This window comes from Calonectris borealis, chromosome 8 (genome assembly GCF_964195595.1).
Source record: "Calonectris borealis chromosome 8, bCalBor7.hap1.2, whole genome shotgun sequence".
NCBI classification, from domain to species: Eukaryota; Metazoa; Chordata; class Aves; order Procellariiformes; family Procellariidae; genus Calonectris; species Calonectris borealis.
In genome coordinates, this window is record NC_134319.1 from 17,064,363 (window position 1) to 17,078,236 (window position 13,874).

The 13,874-nt window shown below is 39.4% G+C and overlaps 1 protein-coding gene across 1 annotated transcript in view; it reads right to left on the reverse strand.

The window, feature by feature from the left end:
• ZNHIT6 (zinc finger HIT-type containing 6) overlaps nucleotides 1–13,874 on the reverse strand; it is a 32,685-nt gene that overhangs the window by 16,410 nt on the left and 2,401 nt on the right. The window contains exons 5-8 of the mRNA XM_075156203.1: nucleotides 12,715–12,818; nucleotides 3,898–3,966; nucleotides 3,024–3,104; nucleotides 2,422–2,502 (exon numbers count right to left, since the gene is read on the reverse strand). Of these exons, the coding sequence (XP_075012304.1) occupies nucleotides 2,422–2,502; nucleotides 3,024–3,104; nucleotides 3,898–3,966; nucleotides 12,715–12,818 (335 nt within the window). The remainder of the gene's footprint in view (nucleotides 1–2,421; nucleotides 2,503–3,023; nucleotides 3,105–3,897; nucleotides 3,967–12,714; nucleotides 12,819–13,874) is intronic.

The following is a 13,874-nucleotide window of genomic DNA, read 5'->3' on the forward strand; positions in this document are numbered from 1 at the left end:
GAAACTCCCTCATAGAGCCTTCGTCAGAACAACTACGCTGGCATAACCGTGCTGAGCGCGCCTGCTGGCAGAGAGACAGCTTATGTCGACAGAAGATGCTTTTCTGCTGACATAGCAGTCCCATCATTTCAAACAAACTTTGTTCTCTCCCTTCAGAAGTGGAATTTTCTTTCAATGTGCTGCCTCCTTGACCTGTGTGCACTGCCACAGCTGGGCCTGCTCCACCAACTTATCTGAAGAGAGTCACATAATTTCCAAGTAAGGAGTTGCATTCCCGAAGTCAAAAAACTTTTCTATTTTAACTTTCTACAGTTCTTTTTAAACTTTACATTCACTAAGTGGGATAAATACTAATTACTGTGACTTTAATATCAACCAACATAGCTGGTTCTGGGAATACAGATGAGGCTCAAACTTAAGGATATTTAAGTGTAGCACAACTCCTGAGAGTCTTCCAAAAACCTTCATGAAAAAGAATTCTCTCTCAACAACTCTGCGAGCTAAGGAAGCATTATATACATTTCAGAAGAGGAAAACGGTTAAGTAACAAAAGAAACTGATGAGCACAAGAGATGGTCCACTTTGGTATTAAATTGGTTTCTTTCCCAAGCCTTCTACACAACTTACTTACACTACTTCAAAAGATTAAAAGGTGAACTTTACCTGCCATTACAAAAGCAATTTTTTCTTCCTTTCTAAAAAAAGAAATATGAAAACCCAAGCACTAAAGCACCTGGGAAAAACCCATCTGTGTATAAATTACTATATTTTTAAAATACAAACGAATGTTCAATACCATTGCTGGAATGCTGCCTTCCCAATCACGTACTGCAAGAAGATGTACAGCAGTAACATACTGAATGCATTTTCAGTTTTTGCTGTATTAACTTGAGTTAATTACTTGAGAAAGGGACAGAGATTGTCCATGCTCTGGGGACCTGTCCTGAGTACCACTACCAACAGATGAGCAGAAGAGTCTGTTAAAAATATTTTTAAAATGGGAAATTGTTTCTGATCTCATTTCCCGGAGCTGAGCTCTAGAAGGGTGCAACAGCAGATACAACCTGCACAGCTAAAGTGCCTGTGCTGAACAGCTCTTCATGGAGCACTGGGAAATACAGCAGAAAGACAGAGAGAGAACTGACAAAACTTCATCTGCCCAGGTGCTTCTGCAATGAACTTTCCAGGGTTGCTCACAATACCAGCATTTATAAATTTTCCCCCTAAACACCCAGAATTTGGCTATTCTTGAATTAAACTGAAATCAGTCCAGACATTTCACTTAAAACCAGCAGGTTTCTAGCTGACAACTCTGGTGGCAAACGTTACAACCGTATTTCAGGAAAGGAAATGAAAGGGAAAAAAAAATGAAAGGAGAAAAAAAAAATCAAAACCATGAAGAGTTTGGGGCTTGAATTTCGAAGTACGTTACACATTTCTGAATAGTACTTACTGAGAAAAAATACAGCACAAGGAAGCTCAGTTACAACTAAATTTTTTTTAATATACCTTTTTTTCCCCCTTAGAAATAATATACTATGCTTCAGGGAAGCATATTATTTACATTTGTTACATTTGAAGAAAAGAATGTACTTTAAGAACCCTAACTAGGAATCACTGGTCAACCACAATAAGCTATGATATTAAGCTAGTACATATCCTTTTCAGTACCAATGACAACAGGGTGGAGTGTTCAAAATGGTATTTATACCAACAAAAATTATTTCTTTAAAGTTTAATTTTGAAGTTCAAGTCTGTTCTGGAAACAAAGACAACAATTCTGCACAAGTCTGAATTCTGGAGACTTAAAAGCCCACACCCAGAAATATGTAACATGAAGAGTGATGAGCTAGTAACTTTGAGAAAAATGTGTTTTTTCAAATGCAGTGACTGGATGCTGATAAACACATAATATTTGCTGCAGTGATTTAAAAAGACAGCTCTCCTCAACTATCACTTCAAGTCTCCTGGGGAGGTTAACATATCCACAGAGGAACTTGCAGAAGGGAATGGATGTCTACATTTCTGCTGGTCAATGCAGTAATTTGGCATTTTAACACAAACCTATCTTCGCTGAAGACATTGCCACATTTGCAGAGACTGCTCCTGAAGCAGCTCAGGTACAGGCACACTCACTATTCCACCAACGTAGCTGTGAGTGCCCTAGCTTCTTAAACTGTCCAAGTATGAGTCAGCTGAATTTACTACTCAGTAATTGCACAGAAATTTCAGTGTTGACATATTAAAAGACAAAGAAATAACCTTTTTGCTGAATAATTTTTAAGATGACTGGTAATTACTCACTGAAGTTTAATCCATGAGATTATGTAATCTCCATTCGTAATATTAAAGACTAAGAAACGTATTATTTCTTTTTGCTATTTTTAATTAATAAGCACACAAACTGAAGAACCATCTTACCTGATAGAGTTTTGTTTCCTGTTTTCTATTTTCATTAAAATTTGTACATCTGACTGAGGAGACACTGTATAGATTTTTAATCTGAAAAAAAAGAATATGCAACAGAGATGAAGAAACAATGATGTACAATGACTTTTCTTCCTATCATCCATAAGAGATGGATATCTTTTGCATGTCAACAGCCAAAAGTATGTATTTCTTCATAAAGACAATAATTTGCCACATACTAAGTACTTCCTATAAATGAGGGCTATAATTATTAATAAGTTTTTCTAATTACTCCAAAGGAAAGGTTCCCTGTCACCCTCACTGAGGTTAATTATGGTTACATTTTTTAGAATTACAGTTGCTTTATTTGATCTTTATACCACGAGTCAATTTCTTAATCTTTTCCTGGTTTAAATTTGGTGGCTATACTCCAGGGTTAGTTGGTTGGTGAATGTTAGGATGGTTTTCATCACAGGAATTAAAGATGTACTGCTGACTGGGAACTCAGCTCTGCATGCTGAAAGTGCAGCGAGTTTAAGCCATTTATTCAGAACCGTTCCCTTGTTTTATTAGCGCATTAGGTGAAGTAGGCAGAAAAGTTACTCGATACACACCTTTGACAAACTACAGGATCTGACTCCACTGGATCAATGTACGGCTTAAGGATATCAGTGAGTGTTTTATCGTCAGGCACCCTTTCACCAAAGATAAAAATCAAATACATAAGACATGGTTCATCATGTACACAAAAAATCTATTATTGAGTCATTTGCAGGAAGCTGTATATTTGCATGCTACAGTGGCACAACTGAGTAGTTTATGGGAGGATCATAAATGCATATCAATACAGCATAGATAACTGACAGCTTTATCTCAATTTCAACACTGGGACTTCACTGGCGTCTACAAGGAGTAAACAGATGCATATCTCAGTTTCTAACCCTGCAGCAGAAACATGTTGTTCCTACAGCCCTAGAAGTAGACAAGGGCATACTTCTCATCCCCCTTCAGGCTAGGAAAAAAGTGAGAAAGATTTGTCAAAAAAAGATTATTTTTTGTCCTTTGCAAAATGTCCTTGTGGGATTTCCTACAAAGCAAACAATACAACCATTTCATGCTATATGAAGGTCAGCTCCAGTGTGCAGGCGAGGAGGGATGGCAAATCTTGCTGAACGTCTGCTCCATGAGAACAGAATATGTTAGGTGTACGGGATATCGCTATCACGAATATACAAGCTGCTCTGTTAACACAGAGAAAAGGACTAATAATCAAACATTTTGCCCGATTTGAAAAGCCCTCTAGCTTTCAAAGAGGAAAGGACTTTAAGTATTTTTTAAAATTTAAATGCCCTTCTAATTAAGACTAAAAATAATATTTGAATTTACCTTGTATAATAGAAATAGATAAGAACTGATCAAAATATTTTGCAGTTCAATTTCAGCAGACTAATTTAAACTTTATAAAAACCTGTTTTTCAAGCTCTGTACCCTTTTAAAGTGTATTCAGCGTGACAGTGCGGAAATACGAGCTTCAAATGCCAGTAGAACTTTTTCTCCCTGAAAAAGAAGAAGAAATGCATATTTTTAATGTTAGCTTGTAACTACTACTTGTTTTTTCTATGATAAAGCTTGGTAGCCTACGACATGAAGAAAACATACAGTCAAGATTTTGAATGGCATTTTCAAAGAGTAAAAGGGGCATGCAGAGAAGCTGAGAGGCACTTCGAAAGACACACTGCTCCCAAATCCTGCTGAATTTCAAGTCTCACGGGATAAAAATCTATTCCTTACAAATACAGGTAAGATATCACCAATTAACCGATCAACAGCATTTCACATTTTAAAGGGGAGTATCTTCCAGCTAACTTTCTATATGTATAGCTGCCCTTTAATTTCAGAAAAGGTAAATGCTTTTTGGCATATCACCCAGGACAAATTGCCAAACCTGTGCAACAATAGAAGCCAGAGGTCCCAGCTGAGGCCAGGCTCTACATAAAACAGGGGACTCAACTTTTCACAGCAGTGATTGCCTAAATAGAAAACATGTCATGGGCAGGGAGGGAAGCTGCATTTCAGCATAACATGGATAACAGAAGTTAGAAAGAGTAAATGTTTTACAGAAAGATCGGGAAGCTTTTGGTAGAGACCAAAATTGATGTCATGTTCCCTTCTCCAGTTGGTTAGTTTTAAGACCCATCTTCCCTTTCCAACTACCATAATTAATACCTGAGAATAGAAGCTACTGAAGCATGGTTCTAGTGCAGTATCATCTTAAGAAAGGCAGTATTACCTACAGGATACTTCACTAGATTAGGAAATCTCTTTCTGCCTTTTTACTCATCTGCAGAAACGCTGCTGAAGTCAATATTGAGTTAAAACAAAGCATTCTTCCTCTCATTGCTCCAAATCCTCCCATTTGGTATGGCGAGTGTAACAGTATTTTTCTAAAAGAAATCTAAGAAAAAGCAGAGTCTAAAAGGTAGGTGCACGGCCCTTTGCTCTGCTTCAGAATTTTACATTCATGACAAACAGTAAAGATTTGGAAGAGGAAGGAGGGAACTACTACCATTTAGAAATCAGAGGCCAGACACCTATGTGAGGCACAGGAACATCTAATGGTACTCCCCCCTCCTTTTTTGATTTTTTTTTCTTTTTGGTAACACTACTTAAGACCTATGAATCATTATATCCAGGATAATCAGTTATGCAAAGATTCTGGTACTACAATTAAAAGTAAACACAGTGTTGTTCCAACATGTTGTTTAACGTGTTCATCACGCAGATGAAACATTATCCAGCAGGTTCTAGCTGGCTGCAGAGACAAGTGTACGTGCATCCAGTAGCAAAACAGTAAACAAGTTAGCTGCTAAGTTCAATTAACTATGATAACAATTTTTAAATGCAAGCACTTTATAAAAAGTGCTCTTATCAAATAAATAATCATTCCCTTACCTAGTTATTCCTATGAGAAAACTGAGCTTTATAGCTGAACTATATTTCCTGTAGTATAAGTAAAATCAGAAGTGTTAGTGTTTACCAAAAACAGAGCAAGCAAGACCCCTAGCTCCAAGGAGCTAATAATTAGAATAAAAAGAACTAATGAAGGCCAAGGTTCTCAAAGCAGCATGTGACTCAGCAGAGTTGTGCAGCATGCCTTATGATTCTTCCCCTCTATCTGGTCACGTTTGTTAAAGCTGAGAATGAGAGCGCTTTCCTTAAATGAGAAGGTGAAGTTAGAGTACATCAGGTCTGAAAGAGGTAAGAAAACTGCTTGACCAGAGCTGGAGGATAAGACGGAAAACATTGCTATTTACATAGCATATATAACCAGAAGCTGACATAGTATCTTGCCTCATGAATTTTATGCTATTTTGCATGTTGGTATGATACTGTCTTAAATTACCAAACTGAAAAAGTTTTTGAAATAACTCAAAATCAGTGAGTGGAATTTTGGAAGTTTTTTACAAGATGAATGAAACAAGATTTTTCCTTCATCTTGACAGCTGAAGGAAGCATCAACACTACCATATGCACAGAACAAACTGGAATATCAATAGGGTTATGGAACCAGTTCAATTGACTTGTGATTAACAAGCTTGTGATTCCTCTCTCAGACATATGTTAATATCTGGCATTGAACATGGCATGGTATTAATTCAAAGCACCTTCTCAAGCAGACTTTAATAAAAGTTGGTAATCTTTAGACATAGAAATAGGCTCACCATCATTAGCTGCAGGAAACACTAATGATGGGCACATTTATGAAAATACTTACACGAACTGTTCAGATGAGGTTTTTGTTACATGTTATCAACTAAAATGAGGATTTCTAGCATTTTTTCATTTAACTCATCATCTTCCACAAATTTTTTCAAACAGGCCATGTTTTTCTACTCTAAGTGACCAACTCTTCCTGTGATACGGACTTTCTTTCTGCCAAATTTTTAAATCAAGACAGCCAAAGCAATGGCAGTACTGCAGACGATCCTCTCCCGAGTGGAAACAGACTAACCATGACACAGCTCACAGAAACATGTTTGTGGCCTAGAGGGCTGTCTCTAACACAGGCACTTGAAAAAGAAATGTTCCAGAAGTACTTCCAGCTATCTGCTACCTGTTATTAGGAACACTCTGTATGTGTCTGCAGAAACGGTCGTCACACAGCACACTCTGATTTCACACGCAAGACCAGTTCCCTGTGGGCTCACTGAGGCAGACTCAGCTCATCACTGCAGTTGTATAATCAGCTTAAGAGGGATCTTTTCAGACTTTCGCCCTCCCTCCCCCTTCCAGACACAATCTTGTCTATGGCATAGTGCACAGAAAGAGCTATGAATCGGGGAGCCTGAACACTGAAGTTGAAAAGATCATTCCTTGTCAAAAAGTTTCACTTTGGAAAAACAGAAATGTTGATTTTTTTTCAACATGCTAATACCAAAACTGCAGTTAATTACTTCATCTCTCTTCAAAGTACTCTTGCCTGAAAGTAAATGGCAAGCAGAAAGAGGCAAGATAGATTAAGAACTGGGTAGAAGGAGGCAAGGAAAAAAGCAGCTTAGAATTGGAATAGCCTCATACTCCTCGCTGTACAATGAAGTCTTGAAAAACAACCTGCTGGGTGCCTGTTATTAAAGTGAAGCATCCCTCACCATCACTGATCTCTGCCCAGTTAGAGAACTTGATGTCAACTATAGATGCTATCAAAGCTGCTTCACAACAAGTTCTGATTAAAATTAGATATCCTGGCCCCCGATCTCACTGACTTCATTTTCCATTATGGCTCACTGGGGTAGTATTTCCTTCAAATACAACTGACATGTACCATGTTCATTTTCTAAATGAAAATGCTTTATTGAGTAAGTCATCTGCAGTTGAGTAACAGCTCGCACATAAAGTGTTCCATGCCGCTCAGCTGCCATGGAACCCCACTCCAGTTTTCTTGAATACCAAGGCACTGACTATAAAACTACCAAACTGCAGAGATCTGGATGAGGCACAAGCACATCCTTGATGTCAGTAAAAGCAGCATCACAGCCCATCCCTGCATTGCTTGGCTTCACATCCCATTTTGGCTACTTCAGAAGCATGGAAACTGATCAGAGGGAAAAAGAGGAGCCAAGCACCTCTTCCCCTGCGTCAGATGTAGCTGCAAATTATGTTCAGAAGTGCACAGGCTGTTTTGCAATTGCTGTTCTTCTAAAACAAAGTAACTGTCTCCCTTCCATTTCCCCTAAAACTTAAAAAAACTTAATTTCTATAATCAACTGTAGTTTTCACAGAACTACATGTAAATGACTTTTAAATTTTTCACAGCAAGAACTGAAAGATTTTTATTTCTGATGTTACAAAGACAGCAGCAGTATATAGAAAGTGGCTGCTACCTTCAGCTAGCTCTCAGGACAACTGCAAAAATTCTCACCATCTTTTACAGTTAATGCAGTACTTAGGAAGATGCTCCAAGTACTGTGGGTGTAGGCAGTACAGCTGCTGAGAATGAAAGGACAGACCTACAAAGGATTCTGGGACTTGGACATACCAGTTAAGTGCCTTGGCAGATTTTTAGAAGGGTCCAATGTTTACGTATTTCTTAAAACATTTATGAAGTAGCTCATAAAGCTTAACTTTCCTACCTACGTTTTCTCTGAACAGCCAATTTTGCCTAGATTGCATGTGTGTGTGTATACATATATGTAAAATAAAATATCTATCAACAAAAAAATTCTGAATTCATCACATCTTAAGATACCAATTGCAGTTCTGGCTCTGCAGAAGTACTTCACTGCCATCCTGTCAAAGACAGCGATTCACTGATGATTTTATTTCTATTTAGCAACTAATATTCTTAAAATGTTTTAAAAATAGTATACAGGACATCTTACATCAAAGCGCAAATACTGTAGTATTTCCTGTCTATGTTATTTTGAATTGATAAAAGAGATTAAAAGGACATAAAGAAGTTTAATGAAGGACCAGTTATCCTTTAATTTGACAATACCCATTACTCTCACCTAATGCACTGAATGTTAATTGAAATACTGGGCATTCAGTATCTACACCATTGGATAATGATGCCTTTCTCAACTTTCTTAAGCAATGAAGATTCAACCAAAGTAAGTGATTAGATTCTCTTGTGGATTAAAAAAGATAAAATTTAAAACAAGAGAGCACGCAGAATTGTGATGATTTCATCCCCCTTGCCCCCCAAACTCTGTGTCCTAGCGCTAAATGGTCTTTGTTGCACTTCTAACAGCAGCACACAAAAGAGAATGCCTCAGTTTTCTTGAAACTTCATCAAGCTAATTCCTGGATTTGATGTATAAACAGTAAAACTGAAATATTTCTACTGAAAGTTCGTATGTTTCCTAGTTACAGTAAACAGCAAGACAATCAATGAAGAAACTGAAGTGCACTTCCTTTGCCACACATATGGTCTTCTATCAGGAGGTCAACAGCAGATGTTACTAACATATGTGTTGCAATAATCAAATGTGCTGGGCTTGAACTGAGAGTCTGTGTAAATCAAAGGGACACTGACAAGGCTGAGTAACCCAAACTGTAATAATCTTTAAAGAATAAAACTACTGTCGTCTTTAACTTCTGCAAATAAATTACCATCAGATTCACTATGAGAATAAAACAATTCAGTTGCTAAAAAGAAGAAAACAAAAAAATCTCAGGTACAGAACTCAGTCAGTACTCATCTTCACATGGGGATGTTCTGAAAAGCTACTGATTTACTGAAATGCATGAACGTCCTGCTCTCTGATCCCTCAGAGTAGCATTCCTTTGCCTGGGAACTTACTTCGGTGGGTCCTAGAAAGCAAGCAAAAACTACATACTAAGTAACAACTAAATTCAAGTTTAACAGCTCCAACAGTGTAATATTAGCCCAAAACCCAACTCAGATAACTCCTTGGTAAATTGTCAAGATCAGCAACACTTCAAACAATGAATTTTAATTACCCCTACCTAGCTAAGGATTAGAGTTGACATTTTAGGGCTTTTCAGGTATACCTCAAAGTAGCTTCTGTAATACTAATGATCCCTTAACTGATGCTAATCCCAAATCTCCACACTATATTTTGTTCTCAGAATTAAACCAAAGAAGAGAGATAATGAAAAAGATTCCTTCTTCTCCCACATACATCATCTGATCAAATGCTCCCAAGCTGCAGGCATGCCTTCCACCAGGGAAGGAGACTTGTAGCCCTCTGGCCCCTCTTGGCGGGGAGGAGAGGTAAGAAGGATTTTGTCTGGGAGGTGCCGTGAACAGAGCGGGGAGGAAGCTGGGTGGAGGTTCCTATGAGAGTGTAAGCAGCAGGGAGGGTTGGAGCAGGGCAGCACAGACTGCAGAGCTGAAGGAGCTGCGCTGCCCCATTTCAGCTTCTCACGGCTATCATCATCTCCCTCCAGGGAGCCAGGAGCCACAGAGTTGCAAGCTCCCTCCCCTCTTCCAGTTTGCCCCGCTGGCTCGAGCTCCCCAGTTGCTGCCCCAGCCCTTGTCCCAACCTGGTCACATTCTCCAGGTAGGGTAGGGTAAAGCAGCACATTAAAAATAATTTGGAGTAAAGCGTCCTAAACCATCTGTAAGTGCGACGTCCCATGAGTTCACAAACTGGACTCGGACTCTACTTTCTAATGACCCTCCATTATACTCAGTATTACAAGGTAGTCTAATCCATGTGTTGCCCAGCATTGGCACATATGCTTTCACAACACCGAATTTAGCAAACAAACTAATGGAAACCAGGAAATTAAGAGTCTGGTTAACACATCCAAACCACCACTGATCTGTCCTCCAGAGCCGGCAGGGGATGACACAAGAATACATCTTGTACCTCCTAGTTTTGGATTACTCTGATTCCTGCCTTGTACAGCCTAACAGCTTGGCTCACATGGAGAGCACGAAGAGGACATCAGAGAAGACTGTTCTCAGCTTTCCACGCACATATGTAAAGCAGCTTCCAACCTCCACCCTCTGGAGCAACCCCTCTACAAATCTCGACTGACAAACAGCCTGAGAAGGGGTTCAGATCTACAGAAGGGTACTGACCCTGACCACTGTCAGGTGTTAAGCTTATACGAAGCAACTATTTGCACAGCTTTATCCCATTTGAATGTAATATTCAACAAAACATCATGGGAGTCATGAAGTCACATGGGATAGGTTAATGGCTGATAGTGGTTCTATCAAACCTGAGGATTGATTCCTCAGGAACACATGTAAGGAGAGTAAGCGAAACATGCCAATTAGAAAAAGAAAAAACAAAACCAAATTTTTTAAATTTTTAATCTGCATCACTGAATTCAAACAGCCCATTCCTGCGTGAATAACAGTAGCAGCAAGAGAGGAAACATGTCGTTTGTGTAGTACTCATTGAGAACATTCCATACCCTTGGACAGCATTTACAGGAAACAGACGGTTACTTCCTATCCTCTTAAGACCAGAGAACGTTATCATGTTCTTTCTGATGAGATGTGGAAGTCCCAGAAAGACTAGCATCCCAAAACAACCACAAAAAAATACCCCAGAACTTTATGATTGACAAAAAACAGTAAGGCATTCTCCCAGACAGCCTGTGAAATACTTCCATGCCTATTTGCCAGTAAGTCACCTTCCTTGCCCCAGCCTCTTAGTTTTTAAATCTGCTTTGTTAAACAACATAAAGCACATGACGCACGTGAAAGCGTAATCTGCTCAAAGCTTAATTTGTTCCCAACGCAAGCCACGCTTCAGTATGTACCCAAAAAGGCTTTCTAGAGAAAAAGAACCGAAAATCATGGTACATGAAGGCAAATTTGCATCAGCACAGCATTGTACCATGCCCAGGATCTTCCCAATAGTGTCAAACCTCCCTGTATCTGTGCCTTTTCTGTTCTTCTGTCCTTCTCCTAGCTACTGATCCCAGCGTCCCTGGGCTTTCTGCACTTGCTCCGGTTCGTAAAGGCTACCTCCTTACCTCCTACGGATGTTTATGTTGTTTTATCCACAACATTGAGGAGATTCCCCAGGAAAGTTAAACTCAGTTCTAAGCCCGAGATACTTCAACAGCGTGATTCTAGCACAAGATACCTGTAAAAGGCAGAGCATGCGGCCAAGGAAAAGCAAGCAAGACTAACATCTGCAAGGTCTGGGGCTATCCCCTGGTCTGTTCTGAGCAGAGAGCCTCAGTGATGTATAAATTTGGGGTAGAGGGAGGAGAAAATGCCCCAGATTTCTTTTCTTTCCATTGATCCTCCCTGGGTTTTCTGTAGCAGAACTGGTAAAACAGGTCACTTTAAAAGGTTACGCTTCTACATCTATTTTATGCCTTCTGCCCTGCTGAAAATTAAGATATCTGCAAAACGAAAAAGCTGTGCTTTTGCCCCAGAACAGCAGAAGCGATAGCGGGAAGGCCGCCGGGCAGCTCCCGAGGCTGGCCGGCACTTGTCAGAGAGAGACACCTGCTGGCCAGCCGGCCCTCGGGCCCGCCCCCGCCCCTCGGAGAAGAGGGGGCAAAATGCGCCCCCAAAGCAGGACTTGCCACCAAGACCAAGACCAGGAAGAAAACAAGCGGAGGAGCCATCAGGGGTAGCTGGCACGGCCGATTACCGTGAGAAGCTCCGAAGGCATTTATCTTTGCTCCCAGTAGGCCACGGAGCTGAACTCTAGACCCGTTTCCCGCCGTAATGAAATACTTTTTTTATTTTTACTGTGAAAATACTTTAAAATACAAACTCTGGGTATCAGAGAAAACCCACAGAACAGATAAAGGGAGGAACATTTAAAGTCGTCTTAGCCTTTTTCCTGAATTCATACGTGCCGCCTGCACTTGTCTCTCTAAGCTGAGCTGTGCCAAGCACCCACGGCCCCCAGCGCAGCGACTCCTAACGCGGCCTGCGGCGGGGGACTGCGTTGGAAGCACCTCTGCAGACGTAAAGTCAGCCTTTTCAGAGGGGGATTTTTGCAATCATTCCACATTAATCCTCTATCAGAAACCTCTAAAGAAGTCTTTTCTTTTTCCAGCGACAAAACTCAATGTTAATTAAAAGATGGAAAAACACAACAGCACTGATTCCTCCTCCTGTTACTCAATGTTGGTATTTTTCAAAACAAAGCATGAATTGCATAAGCTGTTAAACTGAGCTCAAAGAGTCTAAAAAATGAAAACCTGCAGCACGAAATACTAAATCTAGATGGCTTTTGTAAAAAAATCATGCATCTAAGATTCTAAAAGCAAGCATATCGGTATGAATTCAGATTCTCATCATTATGCGTTCAGTGAAAACAAGGTATTGCTGACTGTAACCAGCTGAAGACTCACATGCAATTGAAGGTGGTTGAATTTTCTCTTCTTTTTGTAAATCCAATGGGCAGTGTTCTCAGGTCAATATTACACCTTCGAGCTTTGTTTCTCAAGCAATATAACTAGTAAAAAATAAAACCAATTTTTTTTTATACCCGAATAATGTATTCAAAACCTGAAAGTTAAACAACAAAAGAGTAATGCTGACAGGAATTATGGGAAAATTGTAGAAATTCCTCCATTTAATGAGGAACTTTCTTAGACTTTTTAAAAAACCATTATGAATGAAAAAGTTAGTTTCTAGGCTTACTTTATTATCTGAGACATTTTCAGGTGAAGTTTTTCCACGGTTAAAAATCAACATGCCAATGACCTCTTTGTCATATATGTTCTTTATCATACTGTGAAAGCCACAGACAGCCATTGTGAGCATAATACCACCCACGGAGCTGTTTTTTGGGCTACAACCCCCCTCAGCCCCTCTGACAAATTCTGATTTGAAGGTAGCAGTAAGGATATCATCCTGTAAACATACCTAATACCACACCCTAAAAACTGCTACCTATACAGCATCTCACCATCTTCAGCACATGTTTTCAAAACATCATGGTGATACGTACACACAAGAGTATGACTTCAGTCTGAGAGAAAGCTGGACTCTTGAATTTACTTTGTCATCAACATGGAGTTCTCTCCAACTGAGTTTAGTGCTATGTTTAAAGATATCTTCACGAGACTGGAAAACAACATGGCCCTGATGCCCTTCTGTGCCATATCAATGAATCAAAGTATTTTGGAGCCGATTCTGTTTTTCTTTTTTGTTTGTTTTGTGTTTTTTTTTTCCCTTCTTGATCTTGATCTTCACAGTTTATCGTTACAGGACTTTCAGGAAATGCCATACATTTCTGTAACCTCATTAATGCTTTACTGGAATTGGAGGAGCTTCAACAAAAATCCCCTCTCACCCTTAGAAGGCTGGCTTTTACTTCATTGTTGCTTAGATTTATTCTTTGCAGAACTCTGGCTGCCTTCATTTGGTATATGGGGAAGCATGTAATAATTTTTGGGCAATTAATAAATCCATTGTTTACCTTGGAATTTTGTACTTAAAAATTCAAAAAAGTTGTGGAGGTGGAAGGAAACATTCAGGCTTTCTTAACACACATCTGTCATCAAAC